Source organism: Oncorhynchus tshawytscha, unplaced genomic scaffold (genome assembly GCF_018296145.1).
Source record: "Oncorhynchus tshawytscha isolate Ot180627B unplaced genomic scaffold, Otsh_v2.0 Un_scaffold_14841_pilon_pilon, whole genome shotgun sequence".
Taxonomy (NCBI): Eukaryota; Metazoa; Chordata; class Actinopteri; order Salmoniformes; family Salmonidae; genus Oncorhynchus; species Oncorhynchus tshawytscha.
Genome location: NW_024609761.1, coordinates 96,882 through 112,127, shown reverse-complemented (window position 1 = coordinate 112,127; position 15,246 = coordinate 96,882). Strand labels below are relative to the sequence as shown.

At 43.9% G+C, this 15,246-nt stretch overlaps 1 protein-coding gene across 2 annotated transcripts in view; it reads right to left on the bottom strand.

Moving 5' to 3' along the window:
* The window catches only part of arfgap2 (ADP-ribosylation factor GTPase activating protein 2), a 32,316-nt gene extending 18,283 nt beyond the window's left edge, over positions 1-14,033 (bottom strand). Inside the window, exons 1-8 of one of the 2 annotated variants that reach the window (XM_024419256.2) lie at positions 13,908-14,033; positions 10,453-10,571; positions 10,136-10,208; positions 9,888-10,019; positions 8,119-8,202; positions 7,884-7,992; positions 7,701-7,763; positions 7,311-7,355 (exon numbers count right to left, since the gene is read on the bottom strand). In XM_024419256.2, coding sequence (XP_024275024.2) covers positions 7,311-7,355; positions 7,701-7,763; positions 7,884-7,992; positions 8,119-8,202; positions 9,888-10,019; positions 10,136-10,208; positions 10,453-10,571; positions 13,908-13,979 — 697 coding nt within the window. In that variant the 5' untranslated portion in view covers positions 13,980-14,033. The remainder of the gene's footprint in view (positions 1-7,310; positions 7,356-7,700; positions 7,764-7,883; positions 7,993-8,118; positions 8,203-9,887; positions 10,020-10,135; positions 10,209-10,452; positions 10,572-13,907) is intronic. The other variant, XM_024419257.2, reaches the window with a different exon arrangement.
* Between the last annotated feature and the right edge of the window lie 1,213 nt (positions 14,034-15,246).

Genomic DNA, 15,246 nt, shown 5'->3' with positions numbered 1-15,246 from the left:
ATGTTGAATATAAGACACTAAGTCTGCTAGGTCTGTGACCGAGGCTACATGTTGAATGATAGACACTAAGTCTGCTAGGTCTGTGACCGAGGCTACATGTTGAATGATAGACACTAAGTCTGCTAGGTCTGTGACCGAGGCTACATGTTGAATGATAGACACTAAGTCTGCTAGGTCTGTGACCGAGGCTACATGTTGAATGATAGACACTAAGTCTGCTAGGTCTGTGACCGAGGCTACATGTTGAATGATAGACAATAAGTCTGCTAGGTCTGTGACCGAGGCTACATGTTGAATGATAGACACTAAGTCTGCTAGGTCTGTGACCGAGGCTACATGTTGAATGATAGACACTAAGTCTGATAGGTCTGTGACCGAGGCTACATGTTGAATGATAGACACTAAGTCTGCTAGGTCTGTGACCGAGGCTACATGTTGAATGATAGACACTAAGTTTGATAGGTCTGTGACCGAGGCTACATGTTGAATGATAGACACTAAGTCTGATAGGTCTGTGACCGAGGCTACATGTTGAATGATAGACACTAAGTCTGCTAGGTCTGTGACCGAGGCTACATGTTGAATGATAGACACTAAGTCTGCTAGGTCTGTGACCGAGGCTACATGTTGAATGATAGACACTAAGTCTGCTAGGTCTGTGACCGAGGCTACATGTTGAATGATAGACACTAAGTCTGCTAGGTCTGTGACCGAGGTTACATGTTGAATGATAGACACTAAGTCTGCTAGGTCTGTGACCGAGGCTACATGTTGAATGATAGACACTAAGTCTGATAGGTCTGTGACCGAGGCTACATGTTGAATGATAGACACTAAGTCTGCTAGGTCTGTGACCGAGGCTACATGTTGAATGATAGACACTAAGTCTGCTAGGTCTGTGACCGAGGCTACATGTTGAATGATAGACACTAAGTCTGCTAGGTCTGTGACCGAGGCTACATGTTGAATGATAGACACTAAGTCTGCTAGGTCTGTGACCGAGGCTACATGTTGAATATAAGACACTGTAAGCCTGCTAGGTCTGTGACCGAGGCTACATGTTGAATATAAGACACTGTAAGTCTGCTAGGTCTGTGACCGAGGCTACATGTTGAATATAAGACACTGTAAGCCTGCTAGGTCTGTGACCGAGGCTACATGTTGAATATAAGACACTGTAAGTCTGCTAGGTCTGTGACCGAGGCTACATGTTGAATGAAAGGCACTGTAAGAAGTCTGCTGGGTCTGTGACCGAGGCTACATGTTGAATATAAGACACTGTAAGTCTGCTAGGTCTGTGACCGAGGCTACATGTTGAATATAAGACACTGTAAGAAGTCTGCTAGGTCTGTGACCGAGGCTACATGTTGAATATAAGACACTGTAAGAAGTCTGCTGGGTCTGTGACCGAGGCTACATGTTGAATATAAGACACTGTAAGTCTGCTAGGTCTGTGACCGAGGCTACATGTTGAATGATAGACACTAAGTCTGATAGGTCTGTGACCGAGGCTACATGTTGAATGATAGACACTAAGTCTGCTAGGTCTGTGACCGAGGCTACATGTTGAATGATAGACACTAAGTCTGCTAGGTCTGTGACCGAGGCTACATGTTGAATATAAGACACTAAGTCTGCTAGGTCTGTGACCGAGGCTACATGTTGAATGATAGACACTAAGTCTGCTAGGTCTGTGACCGAGGCTACATGTTGAATGATAGACACTAAGTCTGCTAGGTCTGTGACCGAGGCTACATGTTGAATGATAGACACTAAGTCTGATAGGTCTGTGACCGAGGCTACATGTTGAATGATAGACACTAAGTCTGCTAGGTCTGTGACCGAGGCTACATGTTGAATGATAGACACTAAGTCTGCTAGGTCTGTGACCGAGGCTACATGTTGAATGATAGACACTAAGTCTGATAGGTCTGTGACCGAGGCTACATGTTGAATGATAGACACTAAGTCTGCTAGGTCTGTGACCGAGGCTACATGTTGAATGATAGACACTAAGTCTGATAGGTCTGTGACCGAGGCTACATGTTGAATGATAGACACTAAGTCTGCTAGGTCTGTGACCGAGGCTACATGTTGAATGATAGACACTAAGTCTGCTAGGTCTGTGACCGAGGCTACATGTTGAATGATAGACACTAAGTCTGATAGGTCTGTGACCGAGGCTACATGTTGAATATAAGACACTAAGTCTGCTAGGTCTGTGACCGAGGCTACATGTTGAATATAAGACACTAAGTCTGTTAGGTCTGTGACCGAGGCTACATGTTGAATGATAGACACTAAGTCTGATAGGTCTGTGACCGAGGCTACATGTTGAATGATAGACACTAAGTCTGATAGGTCTGTGACCGAGGCTACATGTTGAATGATAGACACTAAGTCTGATAGGTCTGTGACCGAGGCTACATGTTGAATATAAGACACTAAGTCTGCTAGGTCTGTGACCGAGGCTACATGTTGAATGATAGACACTAAGTCTGATAGGTCTGTGACCGAGGCTACATGTTGAATGATAGACACTAAGTCTGATAGGTCTGTGACCGAGGCTACATGTTGAATGATAGACACTGTAAGTCTGCTAGGTCTGTGACCGAGGCTACATGTTGAATGATAGACACTAAGTCTGCTAGGTCTGTGACCGAGGCTACATGTTGAATGATAGACACTAAGTCTGCTAGGTCTGTGACCGAGGCTACATGTTGAATGATAGACACTAAGTCTGCTAGGTCTGTGACCGAGGCTACATGTTGAATGATAGACACTAAGTCTGCTAGGTCTGTGACCGAGGCTACATGTTGAATGATAGACACTAAGTCTGCTAGGTCTGTGACCGAGGCTACATGTTGAATGATAGACACTAAGTCTGCTAGGTCTGTGACCGAGGCTACATGTTGAATGATAGACACTAAGTCTGCTAGGTCTGTGACCGAGGCTACATGTTGAATGATAGACACTAAGTCTGCACTAGGGTCTGTGACCGAGGCTACATGTTGAATGATAGACACTAAGTCTGCTAGGTCTGTGACCGAGGCTACATGTTGAATGATAGACACTAAGTCTGCTAAGTCTGTTGAATGATAGACACTAGGTCTGTGACCGAGGCTACATGTTGAATGATAGACACTAAGTCTGCTAGGTCTGTGACCGAGGCTACATGTTGAATGATAGACACTAAGTCTGCTAGGTCTGTGACCGAGGCTACATGTTGAATGATAGACACTAAGTCTGCTAGGTCTGTGACCGAGGCTACATGTTGAATGATAGACACTAAGTCTGCTAGGTCTGTGACCGAGGCTACATGTTGAATGATAGACACTAAGTCTGCTAGGTCTGTGACCGAGGCTACATGTTGAATGATAGACACTAAGTCTGCTAGGTCTGTGACCGAGGCTACATGTTGAATGATAGACACTAAGTCTGATAGGTCTGTGACCGAGGCTACATGTTGAATGATAGACACTAAGTCTGATAGGTCTGTGACCGAGGCTACATGTTGAATGATAGACACTAAGTCTGATAGGTCTGTGACCGAGGCTACATGTTGAATGATAGACACTAAGTCTGCTAGGTCTGTGACCGAGGCTACATGTTGAATGATAGACACTAAGTCTGCTAGGTCTGTGACCGAGGCTACATGTTGAATGATAGACACTAAGTCTGCTAGGTCTGTGACCGAGGCTACATGTTGAATGATAGACACTAAGTCTGCTAGGTCTGTGACCGAGGCTACATGTTGAATGATAGACACTAAGTCTGCTAGGTCTGTGACCGAGGCTACATGTTGAATATAAGACACTGTAAGCCTGCTAGGTCTGTGACCGAGGCTACATGTTGAATATAAGACACTGTAAGTCTGCTAGGTCTGTGACCGAGGCTACATGTTGAATATAAGACACTAAGCCTGCTAGGTCTGTGACCGAGGCTACATGTTGAATATAAGACACTGTAAGTCTGCTAGGTCTGTGACCGAGGCTACATGTTGAATGATAGACACTAAGTCTGCTAGGTCTGTGACCGAGGCTACATGTTGAATATAAGACACTGTAAGTCTGCTAGGTCTGTGACCGAGGCTACATGTTGAATATAAGACACTAAGCCTGCTAGGTCTGTGACCGAGGCTACATGTTGAATGAAAGGCACTGTAAGAAGTCTGCTGGGTCTGTGACCGAGGCTACATGTTGAATATAAGACACTGTAAGTCTGCTAGGTCTGTGACCGAGGCTACATGTTGAATGATAGACACTGTAAGAAGTCTGCTAGGTCTGTGACCGAGGCTACATGTTGAATGATAGACACTAAGTCTGCTAGGTCTGTGACCGAGGCTACATGTTGAATGATAGACACTAAGTCTGCTAGGTCTGTGACCGAGGCTACATGTTGAATGATAGACACTAAGTCTGATAGGTCTGTGACCGAGGCTACATGTTGAATGATAGACACTAAGTCTGCTAGGTCTGTGACCGAGGCTACATGTTGAATGATAGACACTAAGTTTGATAGGTCTGTGACCGAGGCTACATGTTGAATGATAGACACTAAGTCTGATAGGTCTGTGACCGAGGCTACATGTTGAATGATAGACACTAAGTCTGCTAGGTCTGTGACCGAGGCTACATGTTGAATGATAGACACTAAGTCTGCTAGGTCTGTGACCGAGGCTACATGTTGAATGATAGACACTAAGTCTGCTAGGTCTGTGACTGTGAGGCTACATGTTGAATGATAGACACTAAGTCTGATAGGTCTGTGACCGAGGCTACATGTTGAATGATAGACACTAAGTCTGCTAGGTCTGTGACCGAGGCTACATGTTGAATGATAGACACTGTAAGTCTGCTAGGTCTGTGACCGAGGCTACATGTTGAATATAAGACACTGTAAGTCTGCTAGGTCTGTGACCGAGGCTACATGTTGAATATAAGACACTGTAAGTCTGCTAGGTCTGTGACCGAGGCTACATGTTGAATGATAGACACTAAGTCTGAAGGTCTGTGACCGAGGCTACATGTTGAATGATAGAACTAAGTCTGCTAGGTCTGTGACCGAGGCTACATGTTGAATGTTGAATATAGACACAAGTCTGATAGGTCTGTGACCGAGGCTACATGTTGAATGATAGACACTAAGTCTGCTAGGTCTGTGACCGAGGCTACATGTTGAATGATAGACACTAAGTCTGCTAGGTCTGTGACCGAGGCTACATGTTGAATGATAGACACTAAGTCTGCTAGGTCTGTGACCGAGGCTACATGTTGAATGATAGACACTAAGTCTGCTAGGTCTGTGACCGAGGCTACATGTTGAATGATAGACACTAAGTCTGCTAGGTCTGTGACCGAGGCTACATGTTGAATGATAGACACTAAGTCTGCTAGGTCTGTGACCGAGGCTACATGTTGAATGATAGACACTAAGTCTGCTAGGTCTGTGACCGAGGCTACATGTTGAATGATAGACACTAAGTCTGCTAGGTCTGTGACCGAGGCTACATGTTGAATGATAGACACTAAGTCTGCTGTGAGGTCTGTGAATGATAGACACTAAGTCTGCTAGGTCTGTGACCGAGGCTACATGTTGAATGATAGACACTAAGTCTGTTGAATGATAGACACTAAGGTCTGTGACCGAGGCTACATGTTGAATGATAGACACTAAGTCTGCTAGGTCTGTGACCGAGGCTACATGTTGAATGATAGACACTAAGTCTGCTAGGTCTGTGACCGAGGCTACATGTTGAATGATAGACACTAAGTCTGCTAGGTCTGTGACCGAGGCTACATGTTGAATGATAGACACTAAGTCTGCTAGGTCTGTGACCGAGGCTACATGTTGAATGATAGACACTAAGTCTGCTAGGTCTGTGACCGAGGCTACATGTTGAATGATAGACACTAAGTCTGCTAGGTCTGTGACCGAGGCTAATTGAATATAGACACTAAGTCTGCTAGGTCTGTGACCGAGGCTACATGTTGAATGATAGACACTAAGTCTGCTAGGTCTGTGACCGAGGCTACATGTTGAATGATAGACACTAAGTCTGCTAGGTCTGTGACCGAGGCTACATGTTGAATGATAGACACTAAGTCTGCTAGGTCTGTGACCGAGGCTACATGTTGAATGATAGACACTAAGTCTGCTAGGTCTGTGACCGAGGCTACATGTTGAATGATAGACACTAAGTCTGAAGGTCTGTGACCGAGGCTACATGTTGAATGATAGACACTAAGTCTGCTAGGTCTGTGACCGAGGCTACATGTTGAATGATAGACACTAAGTCTGCTAGGTCTGTGACCGAGGCTACATGTTGAATGATAGACACTAAGTCTGCTAGGTCTGTGACCGAGGCTACATGTTGAATGATAGACACTAAGTCTGCTAGGTCTGTGACCGAGGCTACATGTTGAATGATAGACACTAAGTCTGCTAGGTCTGTGACCGAGGCTACATGTTGAATGATAGACACTGTAAGTCTGCTAGGTCTGTGACCGAGGCTACATGTTGAATATAACACTAAGACACTGTTGAATGATAGACACTGTCTGCTAGGTCTGTGACCGAGGCTACATGTTGAATATAAGACACTGTAAGTCTGCTATCTGTGACCGACACATGTTGAATATAAGACACTGTAAGCCTGCTAGGTCTGTGACCGAGGCTACATGTTGAATATAAGACACTGTAAGTCTGCTAGGTCTGTGACCGAGGCTACATGTTGAATATAAGACACTGTAAGTCTGCTAGGTCTGTGACCGAGGCTACATGTTGAATATAAGACACTGTAAGTCTGCTAGGTCTGTGACCGAGGCTACATGTTGAATATAAGACACTAAGCCTGCTAGGTCTGTGACCGAGGCTACATGTTGAATATAAGACACTGTAAGAAGTCTGCTAGGTCTGTGACCGAGGCTACATGTTGAATATAAGACACTGTAAGAAGTCTGCTAGGTCTGTGACCGAGGCTACATGTTGAATATAAGACACTGTAAGAAGTCTGCTGGGTCTGTGACCGAGGCTAAGTGTTGAATGAAAGACACTGTAAGCCTGCTAGGTCTGTGACCGAGGCTACATGTTGAATAGGGGTTGTCTGACTGTTGTATTAATGTTAGGAGACTGGACGAACGAAGAAAGCCTTGGCAGTCGCACATTTTAGTCAGAGCTGCGAGGGATGGGCTTAAGCTTGCGTGTCACAATCAGGTGAGGTGTCAGTCAAGCACAGAACCAACCATGCTTCCTGAAAATCTAGCCAGCCAATGGGCTAACGGCAGCTTTTAAAAAGGCGTTCCAATCACCTTTGGGTAGCTGTGGTTGATCTGATGACAAACGCATGGAGTCCTCTACGGACAAAGCAGACACAGGTGTTACTGAGGGCTCCACGGTCATATGGAAAACCTCCAGTGACTGTATTACAGGGTGGGCTATGTATGGGAGGGGTAGGGACAATTTGGTGCCTGGTCCAAACATCTATGGGGGGGGTCTCCAATTCTGGGAAGAGCCAACAAGAGCAGCCTTGCCAGAATATCAGGGGGGGGGTTACTGTGGATGTTGAGGTCTGTAAATGGCTGTAACCATCACCTATTCCTTGTTTTTAAGGTCAGCAAAGATCATTGAGAGGTGAGGGGAGGAGCTGTTGTCATGTGAAAGGAGGCAGAGGAGGAACAGGATGTTGGCTGATGACTTACCCATAGTGACATTGGGAGATTGCTCAGTGCTCAGTCCCTCAATGCTTGGTCCTTCCTCCAGCTCTGAGAATGTCAAATACAATCACAGATCAACTGTCTAATTCAACCTCAGAAACATATGGGAAAGCTCCAGACGAAAGGATAGGAGAGGGGGGACTGTGTGTGTGTGTGAGAGAGACTCACGAGTGCTGGCGGTGTGGGGGGCTTTGGGTGTGTCCTCCAATAGTTGAGGAGTGAGGGTTCCATTGTGTTCTGTCAGGGAAGGAGCCGTCACGTCCCAGCTGTTTGAAGGCTGCCGACACACCAATTCAGTCACATCAAATAACACATACACACAGAACCAACACTACTGCACCCACAGAATGAACACAGAAGCACAAAACACTGGTGTGATTTGAACAGTAGCCCTCAGGCCTACCTGAGTATGCTCAGTAAAGAAGTCTGCCTGTCTCTTCTCTGGGGCGGCAGGCTGGCTGCTCACACTGGATTGGTCGATCCACAGCTGAGAGAGAGAAAGGAAGGGTTAACGGACGCCATTCACACCGACGACTGACATTTACTCCTGAGGTGCTGACCTGCTGCACCCCCAGCAACCACTGTGATTATTATTTGACCCTGCTGGTCATCTATGAACATTTTAACATCTTGAAGAACCATCTGGCCTTAATGGCCATGTACTCTTATAGTCTCCACCCGGCACAGCCAGAAGAGGACTGGCCTCCCCTCAGAGCCTGGTTCCTCTAGGTTCCTGCCTTTCTAGGTAGTTTTTCCTAGCCACCGTGCTTCTACATCTGCATTGCTTGCTGTTTGGGGTTTTAGGCTGGGTTTCTGTATAGCACTTTATGACATCTGATGATGTAAGAAGGGCTTTATAAATACATGTGATTTAGATGGCCCAGAGCCAAATCAACCCCTGGCCTCTATAGATATAGACGTCATGAGTCTATACCCACTAGATTTGGGAAAGGAATATGCTGGTCATAGGGACCGTATTGATTTCCCATTTTAAATACTGCTCAGCTCTATCACACCTGCTTAAACAGTTTGGCCCAAACCGAAGACCATAGTTGATGATTCTGAAACTAGCGAGTTAAAATATGAAACACCTCTACACACTCACAGCACATTCAAATCTGATTTGGTATCTGAAAAAGCCTTGTGAGGACCTGGAAGTGCATCTGCATGCAGCTGCACCAATAAGAACAGATCTGGTGTTTGTGGGTAATTATGTATCATGTGGTCTATCCACAAGACATGAATTAATGCTGCTGGTGACATCACACATGGAGTTTGCCCACTCGCTGGTGACTCAACAGGCCAATGTGTAGCTGATATGGGTGGCTGTGAGAGGGACGAGAGAGGGGGAGTTCATTGCCTTCTCAGTGGAGGAATAATATCACAGTAGGAATATATAGACCTATATAAATAACCATAAGACATAATATATAGATCTATATAGATAACCATAAGACATAATAATATATAGATAACCATAAGACATAATAATAATATATAGATCTATATAGATAACCATAAGACATAAAAATAATATATAGATAACCATAAGACATAATAATATATAGATAACCATAATAATAATAATATATAGATCTATATAGATAACCATAAGACATAATAATATATAGATAACCATAAGACATAATAATATATAGATCTATATAGATAACCATAATAATAATAATATATAGATAACCATAATAATAATATATAGATCTATATAGATAACCATAATAATAATAATATATAGATCTATATAGATAACCATAATAATAATAATATATAGATAACCATAATAATAATAATATATAGATCTATATAGATAACCATAAGACATAATAATATATAGATAACCATAAGACATAATAATATATAGATCTATATAGATAACCATAATAATAATAATATATAGATAACCATAATAATAATATATAGATCTATATAGATAACCATAATAATAATAATATCAGTAGGAATGTAAACAAACATGGTGTAATTCCAAAAGCTCAATGTTCAGTGGTATAGTGGTTACAACCACAACTTGGGAGTAGGGATGTATCACTGTGAGCCTGGTTTATAATGCTGGGTTAAGGGTGAGTTGTTACATGCACACATGCTACATAAGGTATGGTACGTTTGGGTGACCGTTGAAGCTGAGCCCACACTCACGTCAGACCCATATTTGGACAGCGCCGCGTTGGCTTGCTGTCGGATCTTCTCTCGGTACATCTGTGCCGCGCGGCTGTTGTACTTGGCGGTAGTGTCGTTGGTGGAGCAGCCATGCTGGCGGAAGAAGGCCGTCTTCACCAGGAGGACACAGACAAGAAGGGAGAGAGTCAGATCCAGAGCAGGTCCCCGTTTAAAGTTGTGTGTTGTTCAACGTCTATATATAATGGAATGTTATCGTGTTGACGTACCGCGTTGGCGTTGCCTCCGACCTGCATACATCTCAGCTGAAACCAGTTCCAGTTGGAGTCGAGCTCAGTGGATCTGAGATGAAGAACAAAACAACATGGGGATTGTATCAAATGTTCTCCTTGACCGTGTATGACAGTAAAACGTGTGATTGTCGAGCCATGATGTGAGAGAGAGAGAGAGACAGACAGAGACAGACAGACAGAGAGACAGACAGACAGAACAGACAGACAGACAGACAGACAGACAGACAGACAGACAGACAGACAGACAGACAGACAGACAGACAGACAGACAGACAGACAGACAGACAGGCTACCTGATAAAGCTGAGGTGCACTCCTAGAGAGCGATGAATGCCAGAGCAGTCGATGCACAGAAACACTCCATATGGTATACTGGCCCAGCTGGGGTTCTTGGCAGCACAGTCAAAGCACGCCTTGCACAGAAACAAACACACAATACACTGCCTAGTTAGCTAGCTACATACCTACAGCAGACATGTCTGGATGTGGTCTTAAACAGGGAAGAGAACAAGCTGTGTAGTTACAGACATGGGACACACTCGTACATTAACCATAAAGCCCTGTTCATTGTCAATGACTAAACTCAAGAGTTATTTACACAAGATCTCAGGTCCTACATATTATCGCTGCCTCAAGGATTGGATGTCCAATAGCTTTCTTGCTTTTTAAACTTGGCTATCAGTGAACGTACAGCTGAGATAAAAATGGCCGTGAGTTCATCTCAATAAGTTGTTCTTTCTACTGCTGAGGAAGTCCGACTGATAGTGTTCCATCATACTTAAATCAGCTGTTTTAATAAAGGAAGATTACACAGAAAAGTAACATATTTTAGACTATTGAGATGCAACCCATCAGAGGAAGAGGCGACGCGAGAGGAAAAGTAACATATTTTAGACTATTGAGATGCAACCCATCAGAGGAAGAGGCGACGCGAGAGGAAAAGTAACATATTTTAGACTATTGAGATGCAACCCATCAGAGGAAGAGGCGACGCGAGAGGAAAAGTAACATATTTTAGACTATTGAGATGCAACCCATCAAAGGAAGAGGTGACGCGAGAGGAAAAGTAACATATTTTAGACTATTGAGATGCAACCCATCAGAGGAAGAGGTGACGCGAGAGGGGAAACTGCTAGAGAAAAATCTGTCTCCTCCATCAGGTGGCAATTTTCAACAAAAAACTTGCCCATCAAGCGAGGCGTTGAGAGTCGAAGGTCAATGAGAGTTGAATTTGGTCAACAAAAAATGTAATGGCTTATTTGCTACATGAGCCGTAATTGATCTAATTGACGTTTTGTAATATTTCAGTTGCTACTGATATAAGTAGGACAAGTGACATCTGGCAACTTTGAGGAAAAAAACACTTTATATCAGAGTTCTGCTTGGTTTAGTGCTATCCAGACATCCCTGCCTAAACCCTAACCTTATTTCATGTCAACTTCAATGGAGTAACGTCAGAGTTGGGACGTCCCAATAATCCCAGATAGCAAAGACCATCTGCCCTCTCTCATATTTCATTTATCTAGGCAAGTCAGTTAGGAACAAATTCTTATTTTCAATGACGGCCTAGTGGGTTAACTACCCTGTTCAGGGGCAGAACGACAGCTTGGGGTTTCGAACTTGCAACCTTTCGGTTACTAGCCCAATGCTCTACCACTAGGCTACCCTGCCGCCCCCATTGGCTAGAATGGTCCCACCTGATCGCGCCTCCTCACGGCTGTATTTCCATTGACAGAGCGACCACTCGACCATCTGGTCAACATAATGCAGGGGTTGCTTGATTTGAAAAAATGGGGTCACGAGAGAAAGACAACAAAATTGCGCTTCACTCATAGAACCAGGGTAATGTCTGTAACCTCTGGTAGCCGCTATATGGGAGTTGTAATAGTCATTAATGGCAAGTTGAATGCCTGCTTCCTGGGCTTAAAGGAGATTCGCCATAGCAACATCTCCTGTAAGGCCCAATTCTGGTCCAGTCGACCCCTAGCCCAAGAATGTACACTTAAGGAGTGTAGGCAAGCCTACCGTTAGTCCTTAAGGTCCAATGAATGACCTTATATACTGAACAAAAATATAAACACAAGAATTTCAAAGATTTTACTGAGTTACAGTTCATTTAAGGAAATCAGTCAATTTAAATCAATTCATTAGGCCCTAATCAACCAATCAGAATGAGTTTTTCCAACTCAAAAGGGCTTTATTACAGACAGAAATACTTCTCAGCACCCCACCCCTCCCCCCACAGGTGAAGAAGCCAGATGTGGAGGTCCTGGGCTGGCGTGGTTACAGGTGGTCTGCAGTTGAGGCCGGTTGGACATACTGACAAATTCTAAAAAAAACGACATTGGAGGCGGCTTATGGTAGAGAAATGAACATTAAGTTATCTGGCAACAACTCTGGTGTTCATTCCTGCAGTCAGTATGGCAATTGCGCACTCCCTCAAAACGTGAGACATATGTGGCATTGTGTTGTGTGACAAAACTGCTCCTTTTAAAGTGGCCTTTTATGGTCCTAAGCACAAGATGCACCTGTGCAGTAGTCATGCTGTTTAATCAGCTTCTTGATATGCCACACCTGTCAGGTTGGTGGATTATCTTGGCAAAGGAGAAATGCTCCCCAATAGAGATGAAAACAAATGTGTGCCAAAAAAGAGAAGCTTTTTGTGTACATGGAAAATGTCTGTGATTTTTTTATTTCAGCTCATGAATCATGGGACCAACACTTTACATGTTGCGTTTATATTTTTGTTCAGTGTAGGTTATTTTCAGAGGTAAACTGGCTCTGGCAGCCAGAACAGCAAAATACTCCAACTAAACAGGAATTGATTCTCAATTGCGATACGGTTCTAGAAACATAAATCCCTTAAGTTCATAACACATCTGCAAAATATACACATACACCGTTTTAACCGGCTTCACAGTTGCTGCCGACAGTATTTCTCGGTTACAACACGTTTCTGGTGGCCTTCTTCCATTACACACGAATTGTGTTAGATTGCTAAATAGCACAGGTGGTCGCCTCAGTCTTCCGTCAACACACGCTGTAACATGGAGATATGGCCGTGTGGGGAGACGAATATAAAAAGGTGTAATAGTACTTTACCTTTTTGAAAATTAATTCTCGCTGATATGAAAGATAGGTTCCTTATTTCCAAAAACCGTAGCGCAAGTGATGCGTGTTCAAGTTCATACGGAGAGTCCGGGCTCTTAAAGTTCCCCTGGGAAGAAGATAACATCAGTCGGCTATGGATGAGGCAACGTTAGTCGACCCCGGGAATTTAGCCTGGTACGTTTAAGCTAGGCAACTTTGCATTTTGGTAATAGCTTATTAGCTGGTCATCTGGATTGAAAGGAAAATAACCTAATGGCTAGCTAGCTAACGTTTGTTAGGAATCCAATTGCGTTGGCTTTGGTGCTAACGTTAGACAAATCTCTTTCAGACATTGGCCCCCGTCCCTACTCGTTCTGGCTCAAATAAACAAGTCACCAGACTGGTTAACTAGGTTAGAAAAGCAGGGTGCGTTGACGATACATAGCATAGTATACGTGGCCGATTTAGATAAGCAAAGTTAGCTGCTCTGCTAGCCTAGTGAGCTAACGTCAGCTTCTTGCTGGCCGTCGTAAGGCCCAGGCAGAGACCAGCTTGCTACCGTAGACGGATGGACGTGATCATTTTTTCTGGTCTACGTTCCACCTCCAATAACGGATCAATAAACGAGTGAATAGACACTAAGCACTTATTCGTGTTACCTTGTTAGTTGGAATAGACCGTAGTCTTTTAAAAATGGTCAGAATTTCTGTCTTGTTCGGCTCCGCAGCCATCTTGCTACCTTTCTAGAGGTACGGGTGCCAGTGGGGATCAAAAATGCTGGGTTGTTCGCGAAGTTCGATTAGAGGTGATGCTGCGTTCATATGCCCCTCGTAAAGTCGGAAACAAACAGTTTGTAAGAGCTTTGATTGTTTAAACTTTTTTTGTATGCCTATTTGCCTGGCCGCAGTTCTACACACTGGCGACGCATTTTGGCATGTTTGGTGTTACTCTAAAAAGAAAAGGTTCCTGGACTATCCTTAGGGGTTCTTCAAATTAAAACTGTGGGGGAACACCTATAAGTTCTTTGAAGAACCCCTTTAATGGATTTAAAAATATATGTTTTTATTTAATTAGGCAAGTCAGTTAAGAACAATTCTTATTTACAATGACGGCCTATCCCAGCCAAACCCTAACCCAGACGCCGCTGGGCCACTTGTGCGCCACCCTATGGGACTCCCATTCATGGCCAGTTGTGATACAGCCTAGAATCGAACAGTGCCTTAGACGCAGTGCCGTAGACCGCTGAGTGTAGTTAAAAAATGAACCCCAAAAGGTTCTTTGACTGCTTTATTCAGGGGCAGAACAACAGATTTTTAACTTGTCAGCTCATGTAACAGATGTGAAATGGCTAGCTAGGTAGCGGTGGTGCGCGCTAATAGCGTTTCAATCGGGCGATGGCCTGTCACTTCACCGGGCAAAAGCGGTGAGGAAGGTAAGCCCAGTTCAAATCGAGCATCACCGGGCCATAATGTTGACAAAACAGCATGATAAATCATTCAGAAACATATGTAACACATGTTACAATTTTCAAAGTAGTTTTCCTTGGGATAGGCCTATATAAGTTTTTATAAGAGCAAAAACTTTTGAATGTGAAAACATTGAGTACTCCGCTCTTCGATTTAAAGCCGCTTTCACATGATAGGAAACCCGGAAATGTCCGACTTGATAACTGGTTGATCGCGGCAAGTGTATAACTACAACCAGTTAGCAAATCGGAAAGTTCCGAGTTTCCTAGTTCCGACTAGTACTTCAATACGACAGAAGGCCCAATCATGACACCGAGCAACAGCGCCGTATGGAACGACGAGCCAACTCAGAGGAAGTTGCAATTTAGCTCGCCCGGTTCACCCTGTGAGAGGAGTTTAGTCTGGGTTAAACTTGATTGCATTCGTTTTGAAAACGGCTGGGGTGAGAGAGTGTGTTTGTGCAGTACGTTGTTTTTTAAAGAATTGGACCATATTTATAATTCTTCAAATATATGTACAAGACGAAATAATA